At 46.5% G+C, this 8634-nt stretch overlaps 1 protein-coding gene and 1 long non-coding RNA gene across 4 annotated transcripts; one reads left to right on the forward strand and one right to left on the reverse strand.

The window, feature by feature from the left end:
* Window positions 1–7104, reverse strand: STX4 (syntaxin 4). 3 transcript variants are annotated; one of them, XM_031939887.1, is made up of 11 exons: window positions 6931–7104; window positions 6673–6774; window positions 6377–6476; window positions 6106–6180; window positions 5932–6002; window positions 4722–4830; window positions 4430–4506; window positions 3927–4064; window positions 1749–1859; window positions 1549–1650; window positions 782–1265 (listed from the first exon to the last, which is right to left on the reverse strand). In XM_031939887.1, the coding sequence occupies exons 1-10, from the start codon at window positions 6958–6960 to the stop codon at window positions 1570–1572; spliced, it is 894 nt and encodes a 297-aa protein (XP_031795747.1). In that variant the 5' UTR covers window positions 6961–7104; the 3' UTR covers window positions 782–1265; window positions 1549–1569. The 3 variants fall into 3 exon arrangements, with proteins under 3 accessions (XP_031795738.1, XP_031795747.1, XP_031795732.1); XM_031939878.1 differs by lacking the exons at window positions 782–1265; window positions 6931–7104 and adding an exon at window positions 1–155 and having other exon boundaries at window positions 6673–6861; XM_031939872.1 differs by lacking the exon at window positions 6931–7104 and having other exon boundaries at window positions 6673–6860.
* On the forward strand, window positions 6472–8130 carry LOC116419471. Its single transcript, XR_004229796.1, has 2 exons — window positions 6472–6828; window positions 7302–8130. It is a non-coding gene; the product is annotated as an uncharacterized LOC116419471 (long non-coding RNA).
* Window positions 8131–8634: the final 504 nt, after the last annotated feature.

Below are 8634 nucleotides of genomic sequence, written 5' to 3' on the forward strand. Positions count from 1 at the left end.
GCAGCCCGGTCCTCTCTCTTTTAGGGTTCAGCTCCCACTCAGGTCCAGGGAGTTGGTCCGCGTGGTGACCTCCGGGGCTTGCCGGTGGCCAGCCCGTTCCGCAGCTGATGCTGGGTGGCACCCGAGGAACGGCCGGGGTCAGCGGCGGGAATGGCCTGGAGGTGGGAAGAGGAGACGGGATCCAGGTAGCCTGGCCGAAAGTAGCCGCCTCCCAGAAACTTCACCCAGGAAAACCCTGATCTGCCAGCTTAGGCTTCCCCTACCTCAACCGAAAGACACTCACCCCAGCCACCCCGTCCCTAAAATCTAAACTTCCTCTGGCCGGAGGCCCGATTCTGGGACCCTGTCCGCCACAGCAGCTCTAACTGCAGACATTAGCTCTGCGGGCCCTCTCACCCGTAGTTCTGCCCAAACCACGGATACCTGGCCTGCCCTGGACTCCGGCAGGCTCCCCCAAAGCAGGAGTTGAGCCTGAAGACCACAGTCCGTTTTACCTTCCTGCTTAAGTCTTACTTCCACTCATCTAGTAAGCAAAAGGGACCTGGGGAGGCTCACCATGACCAAATCAGTTGACCTCTGATTATATCTATACCTGATTATATTTACACCTATATTATCTGTTTATATATACAGGGGAGGCAGGGGAAGGCTGGATACCTGGAGTCTGGTCTGAATACCTTCTTATGAGTGAAAGAAAACTAAAAGGGGCACTGACATACTGGAAAAGTGTCATTTGGGTTCTAAGAGGTCCAGGGAACTATAAAAATCAAACGCATACAAACACAATACACTATTTTAACTTTATTTCTTACAAACTTTTGTCCCAGATGATCCCAGGACCTAGAAACCCATTTAAGCTGAAGCCGAGGCCCAGCAAGGGTCAAGTTCTGTTCCTGCCTTCACTCTGAGTCTTCCCCACTCCATTTAAGCACCGGGTAGTCACCCTGAAGGGTGAAAGTGGGAGGGAGAGAATGGGCTGGAATAGGATTCTAGGGATGGGAGAGTGAAGTGAAGGTGAATGGAAAGGGAAATAAAATGAGGGTGTAGAGGGAAGGAGACCTCTGGAGGGTAGAAACAGGGATAAAATGGGCTCTAGGAGCCACCCATCTTCCTTCCATTCCACTTCTCCCCTCCAAGGAAAAACATCTGCCTCCTTTGCCAGCTGGGCCTCCTAACTGTGTTCTTGGGGGTATAAGGAAGAGGCAGTGCCGTTGACCTCTTTCCTAGGTTCCATGTATCCCCCAAAGTCAGGTCTCCCCCCTCATCTGTAAGGGAAAGGAGGGAGAGGAAGGTCAGAGGGAAAAAAGTAGGGTGAGGGAGAAATTCCAGGTGTTGGGGAACTGGAGGATGAAGGAAAGCAGAAGCTGCTAAGGGACTCCCCTCCCCCCCCCCAAAAAAAAAAGACTTGGATTCAGAATAAAGAGCTGTTTTGGGGTAGAAATCCTGGAATAGGATACTAGGCTCCAAAGCCGGTAAATGCAGGAGATTTTAGAAAGAATAAGAGGGAGGGGACAATTCACCAGTTCTTAGGTATGTAAAGCTGCTCACCTCAGCTGATGAAGGTTGCTATTAGGTTCCTACGCTGAGACCAATGATTAAAGCAAGGATGAGGACAGCAATAACGACACAAATAGCGATCCCGACCTTTTTCTACAGGAAAGGAGAGGAGAGGAAGCTTAGAGCATGGTCTGGGGCCAGCAACTATGGGAGGAGATTCTTGCTAGTTCGGGTAGACAGCCTTCTCTCACCTTTCTGGCCTTCTTCTGACTCTCCAATGCAGACTTGACATGCTCCTGACCTCGCTCCACAAAGTCTGCTGAACTGAGAATGTTCTTCTCAATCCTGTCAATCATTTCCCCCTAAGGAGGGAAGAGGAAGAGGAACATCAGAATTTAAGAAAGGGCCACATACAGGGTCTAAATCACGTTATCTTCTATGTACAACTAAGATTAATGACCTCACAGACTCCTTCAGGTATTCAAACTGTTTCCCCTTATCTCCTATTGCACCTCCAAATCTAAATTCCACTCATTTTTTTCAGTTTAGCCTCAATGCTGTCTTTTCCATGAATGTTTCCGATTTTTCCCTCCCCTTTTCTCTAGCCAGAAGTCCCAGATTTAGAGCTGGAAAGGATGTGAGAGAGAATCTAATGCCTTCTTTTCATTGAGAAGGAAACTGAGGCCTATAGAAGCAGTTTTAGTGCAGAACTAGAATGTGAACCGAGGTCCCATGATTCTAAATTAAGGGATCTTTCCATTATACTACAATTCTCCTCCTCCTAGAAGGACCACTTTAACATTGAATATTGTTATGTGTATAGATTTTGGGCGTTTGAAGCCTTTGACCATCTCCTCCTTGGGCTTCTGGGACACTGCACTGCAGGATACTATCTTTCCACTGTCTTGCTAGTTCTCTGACCTATTTAACTTACATCTTCTAAGTGTAGATGTCTTCATAAAGGTTCTATTTTCAACTGTCTTCACTTTTCTCTTTGTACTCTCTTGATTGGTGATTTCAATCATTCCCTCTATGTGGATGACTCCCAAATCTATGTTTATATTTCTAATCTTTCCACAAAGTTCCGGTCTCACTGGCTATTTGCTTTCATTTGGGAGACCTCAATTTCTATATCTAAAGACTGAACATATTTTTCCCATTAGACTTGTCCTAGCTCATAACCTGGAATTATCTTTATTGCTCCACACATTCAATCAACTTCCAAGTTCTTTCCACTTAACTCCAAATCACCTTTGCATCCATCCTGTCCTCCACTCCCTTCACTCCAATACCACTCTATCTACTGGTTCTCATCTCTTTACTCCTAAACTATGGTCACCTCCTCCTCCTAACAGGGTCTTCCTGCCTCTAATCCAACCTCTAATTTATTGAGCAATTTCTTAATGCATCACTATTTTATACTACTGCTTTACACATAAAAATGTGCAATGGCTTCCCATCTATTGCTTAAGCAGTAATTCATTGAGATTTATACAGTAAAGTATAAAAGTCTTGACTCTGGTGTCCAAGGCACTTCATCTAGATTCACTTGACCACACTGGCCTTATCTCATAGCTTTTCATTTATTCTACATTCCAAATAAACATCTCCATCTCCCTTCTAGTTTAGTCCTCACCTCTCTCCTCAATTTTTTTCATTCCATCTTCTGTTCCAAGAATAGATTCCTTTCCTTTCCTCCAATTTCCAATTGCTAGAGTCCCTTCACTTCTTTTTAGGTCCAACTTGATGGTGCCTCCTCCAAAAAGTCTTTCTTAACAACTCCCCCATTCTCCCTACACAGATTTCTCAGAGCACATCGCCAGAATCTTTCTTTTGTATATGTCCCACTTTCCTTCTTTTTTATTTAAAAAAAGTTTTTGCAAGGCAATTGGGCTAAGTGACTTGCCCAGGGTCACATGGCTAGTAAGTATTAAGTGGCTGAAGCTGGATTTGAACTCAGGTCTTCTTGACTTCAAGGCAGGTATTCTATTTAGCTGGCCCCCAATTTCCTTCTTAATGTGGTTATTTGTATACATGTCCTTCTATCTATTAGAATCTATGCTCTTTAAGAACAGAATCTTTATTAGAATTATATTTGTATCTATAGCAATTAACTCAATGCCTTCCACTTATTTATTCCTTAATGTCTGTCAAATTTGTAAGTCCCTAAGGGAGAAAGGGTCTCTGGGAGAGAAGGGATACTTCTCTGTCGCTTTAGGCTATCATGCACATACTTGGCACAGAGCTTAATGATTTGGGAGTGGGAGAAGTCAGAATAGGAAGAGACTAAAGATGAGTAGAAAGAGGAAAAAGAGTTTTGAAAGGTGGTAGGACTCTGAAAAAAAAGGCAAAGCTATAAAGAGGTGAGGCCATGGGAATGTGGAACCTTCACTCCACTGAGGGTTAGCAGAGAGTTGGCAATTTCCCACCTGCATCTCCACTTCAGTGGCCAGAAAGGTGAAGATTTCATGGAGTTCCCGGATGCTTCGTTCAAGCTGCTGGATTTCCCCATGTCGGGTGGAGATTTCATTCAGTGCTTGCCGTGTCATTTGTGTGTCCTTTAAAATCTGGGTCAGCGAAGAATGGAGGCATGAGTATAAACATCACCCAAGCCTCCAAAGTGCTCCATCCTTAGAATAAAATCTTAAAATCTTAAAAGCTCAAAAGATCCAATGAAATAGAAGACATGGACACAGAGACACTACCTTGGCTAACCCATGATATTGTGTGAATTAGTGGACTAAGACAAGGGAAAGTAAATCCAAGTAGAAAGTAGGAAGACTCAAACAGGAGATGACGTGCAATCATCTTCTTAAGCTTTGAGAACTTATTTCATATCAGTTTTCCTTTGGCAGGGGAACAGAGAACCAACAGAACTCACCCAGAAGAAATTTGGGTTGAGGGTCAAGGTTTGAATATTTGATAGACTCACATTGGACACAAACACTTCACTTTGTCCACTTTCCAGCATCTGCTCCAGCTCTTCTTCTGACACCATTCCAGCATTGGCTGAGAAGGGGAGTAGAGGAGGGAGGAAATATCATGCTGTTACTTAAAAACTCAGCATTTTGGCTGTTTAAGATCCAAGGTTTGCTGTATTGTTCCCATCTAAACCTGGGTTGATCCTAACCCTGCCCTTTTACTTCCAAGGACACCTCTGCCCTCACAGCAAAGTGTCCTCTTTCTCATTCCATCTCCCCTTACCCCCCCTCCGCAATGCTCACTGATTTTTAGCTGCCTCTGGATCCGTTCTACGTTCTTTTCTCGGTATTCTGACTGCATTGTATTACACTTGTTGATGAGCTCAACAAATTGTTGGGATAAGATTCCATGCTGCAGGTAGAAAAGTATATAAGGAGAACAGAAGATATAATATCAGTTAACGAAGGTCCAGGTGGGAATCAGAACACTGATGTTTGTGCTCTGGTCAGGCTACTCTCATCACTGCCCTTCAAATAAGCCAGATTATTTCACACTTGGACTTTTGCAACCATTTTCTAAAGAGTACCTCTGCTTTCAGTCTCTTCCTTTCCCGAAAATGTATTCAATCAGTCAGATTAATCCTCCCCCAAAGTCCAGATATCATCCTTTGATTTCACAGCTTAAGAAGCTTCTTCAGTGAATGTTGGTTGCTTCCAAAATAAAGTAAAAATTCCTCAGCCTAGAATTTAAACCCTTCCATGATTTGGGTCCAACCTACTTTTTTCAGCTTTATATTTTACTCATTACCAAAACTAATTTTTACTTCAGTGTTCAACTTAACTGTCTCCTGAACAAGATAGCAGTATGACTGACAGCACGTTTACAAATTTTGTTCCCATTAGTTTGCCATACTATGCCCCTCACTTGTCTAACTCACATTCACAGTCCAATTGAAGTTCTTCTTCTCTTGTACTCTAATCAACACAGCCAACAAAGAAGTCATTACAGCATTTAACCACTTCGACATTCAACATTATCTACAGCCTAGTGTTCTCTGTTTGACACTCATCATTTAAAACTGCAAGCACTATAGGACAAGGACAAGGCATTTAAGTATCCCTCCCTTCCCCCTTAAAATTCCACCCCCTTCTCCAAAACTTGGCCTTCAGGAAACATTTATTGATATGTCAATATTCAGAAGAGAACAATTTATACAATAACAATGAGGTAAACACAAAAAATTTAGTCTCTGGACTTTGATCAATGCAAGGCCTATGATGAAGCAAGCTATACAATTTCTGAAAGATAATGGACTCATTGGTGTACAGTGATACTTTTTTTTTTTAATGACCAATGTGAAAATTTATTTTCCTTGACTGTGCATATTTGTTGCATTTGTTGTTTTTGTTTCCCCTCCCCCAATGGGAGGGAAATGGGAGAGAAAATAGATTTTTGTTCATTGAAAAAATAATTTAAAAATTAATGCTAGTGTTCTGGAAAGGACCGACGCACCTGGGTCTTTCTCATCCTTATGTTGACAGAATTACAGTTTTCATCTGCTTCCTCCTTCTGGGGATCAATGGCTGTTAAAGGACAAAGGAGGGATAGGGCAATGGGCTTAGGGGACCTGCCTCGAGCCTCAGGTTTCTTCCCAGAACCCTGGCAGAATAGCCAAGCAGTACTTACTCTTCAGCTGAGTCCGAATCTCCTTCCCCAGTTGTTTTATCTCTTCCCTGAGATTCTGGAGATCTTGCTTCATACCTGAATTGGAGGCAAAGGTGGGGAAGGGAGAAGAGCATGATTTCAAGATAGTTCCAATACTAGAGGTCCAATAGGCTGCTGGGGCTTTCCTCCCCCCCCCCCCCCGGGAAAGCCGTCCCACCAGAGCAGGTGGAGGACTACAAAGCCCATAAGCCCTAGGGGGAGGGAGTGAGCTTGCGCCCTCGTCCGCACTCACTCTCCTCAGGAAGAGGCGTGGCGAGGATGGTGATCTGCTGCTTCTCCAATTCCTTGACTTTGTTCTCTAATCTCGAAATGGTTTGTCGGATGCTCCGGACCTAGGGAAGAAGCAGTAGGGCAAGGAGCAACGGGGAACCCCACCCTCTCCCCGCAAGGTGCCCGTCTTCCAGCTTCCTCTTCCTCTCTCCCTGCCTCCAAAACCAGCCATTCCAACCTTCCCCCGAGAGGCCTCGGGAAACCCCTCCACTCCGTGCCGCGGCTTCGCCCCCCTCGGTGCCCCCTCCCCTCCTCTACCTTCTGGAAGAATTCCTCGTCGGGGCTCCCCAACTTGGCAGTACCCGGATGCACGACCAGGGCCACTCGCTCAGTCTCCTCCTCGTCAGAGCTGTCATCTCCCTGAAAGGCCCGGCGTCGCTGAGAGGAGCCCCTGCCCAGCCCCCTCATCCTCAGGTGGGGCGTCCCCCTCTCAGGTGCTAAGCCAAGGATGCTCAGGATGCCCGCCGCCCTTCCCACCTGCATCCCAGCGTCAGATGGCTTTCCCGTCTGCCTTACCTGTCTCAGCTCGTGGGTCCGGTCCCGCATGCTGACCCAAGTTTTTCCCACGCCACCCCCCCGCACCTGGTGGGGGTCTTACGGAATGACCCAAACCCCACGGCCTCCGAAATCCCCAGAATGAAAGGCTCGCCCCTCCACCACCCCCCTCTTCCCCAACCCACGCTCGGGACCCCTCACAAGCACCCAATACCCTAGGCTCCGCCCCCCTCCGCCTCCAGTAGCCAATAGGAAGAACCCGGCCACTGGGACCCCCTCAACGTTCCACAGGTTGTAATTCCCTCCTGCTCCTCCCAATCCTACCACTCCAGCCCCTCCCCCTCCGGTAGAGGGATCTGCGCATGCCTACGAAGTTTTCTCCTCGCCCTCAGGAAAAACGGAAACGGGAAGCCGCAGCTGCAAGCTGAACGGAAGTGAGGCTGCCCGGACTCAAGGATGCTTCGCCCCTACCGGAAGCTAAGAGGAAGAGGCTCATCACCGGACGTGAAGTTCCAAGGCGGGGGGGGGGAGGGGAGAAGAGGATAAATATGCGTCATCCAGACGTCACCCGTCAGTCTTCTCCCTGCTCACATCACCCCATGGCGTCCACCCTCGCCACCTTAAGTGACCTAATGCGGCCCCTCATCCCTACCCGACCGTCTCCTCGCTCCCTTAAAACCCCGGGTCACGTGATCTGCTCGAGTCTTTGTGCCTCCTTGTAGGTCATCCCTCTTAGCGGGGACTCGGGGAACTTGGTTAGATTTCGGGTGACGCGATCTTTCTCCCCCCATTCCCGACAATCTAATGGATTAGCCCAAACCTTGAGGAGGCCCAAGTTCTAAATCTGGAAATCAACAACACGTGACTTGCGCTTCCCACCGGGGTACGCCCCCCCCCCCCTCCTTTCCGTCCCGCCCTCGAGATATTCCAGGTCTCTGGAGCGCTTTAGCGCTGGAGAATCCCGGAAATGAAGCGCCTCCCCTAGCACTTAGTGGGGCTGAGTCCTGAGGTGGTCAGACCCAGTTCCTGCAGCTCCGGGAGAGCTCCTACCCAGCCCCTATTTGTGACACGCTATGACCCTGTTAATGACCCCCAAATCCAAATCCACATTTCAGTGCTGAAATAGAAGGCCCTACCCAGAGGCATAGACACTCTAGATTTATCTTTTAAAAAGTAGTATTTGATTTTTGTTAGTATAGTAAAATGCAGCCTTGAATGCTTTCCTTCATCTTTCTTGCCTCATTTCCTGGTACATTTAAATGCTAGTGCTTTCCCTTTGAGATTACTTTCAGTCTGTCCTGTGTATATCTCAGTCGTACTCTGAGGGTTAGGAAATCCTATCCAAAAATGACTACTCAGAGACCTCTCCAAGTAAAAAGCACAAAAGTTGTTTATTTAATTAATTCTCATGAGAATGAGCAATTCCACCGTGAGGAGAGAAAAAGAGAGAGGTCACGGTAGAAGGGCTAAAGAAGGGGATAAGGTATACAGTTTCTATAGGTTTTAGACACAAAGGATTACATCATGAGTTGGAGAATATTAAGACATAGGTGCCCCACCACCCCTTAATTGGATGTTATTCGTGCCAAAAACAGCAGATTCCTAGTTCTAGGAGCAGCCATACATCAGGCAACTAATTGGCCAGATGTTGGTAACTTGAACAGCCATAAATGTCATCATTCGAGGTTAAATACATATGTCTAAAAATCTAAGTACATATTGGCT

Source organism: Sarcophilus harrisii, chromosome 1 (assembly GCF_902635505.1).
Source record: "Sarcophilus harrisii chromosome 1, mSarHar1.11, whole genome shotgun sequence".
NCBI classification, from domain to species: domain Eukaryota; kingdom Metazoa; phylum Chordata; class Mammalia; order Dasyuromorphia; family Dasyuridae; genus Sarcophilus; species Sarcophilus harrisii.

Coding starts and splice junctions, on each gene's coding strand:
- STX4 (XM_031939878.1), bottom strand. CDS start 6,822: ATGAGGGGGCTGGGCAGGGGCTCCTCTCAGCGACGCCGGGCCTTTCAG. Junction 4,507..4,721: donor CCAGAGGCAGCTAAAAATCA/GTGAGCATTGCG, acceptor TCCCCTTCTCAG/CCAATGCTGGAATGGTGTCA. Junction 4,065..4,429: donor GTGAAGTGTTTGTGTCCAAT/GTGAGTCTATCA, acceptor TCGCTGACCCAG/ATTTTAAAGGACACACAAAT.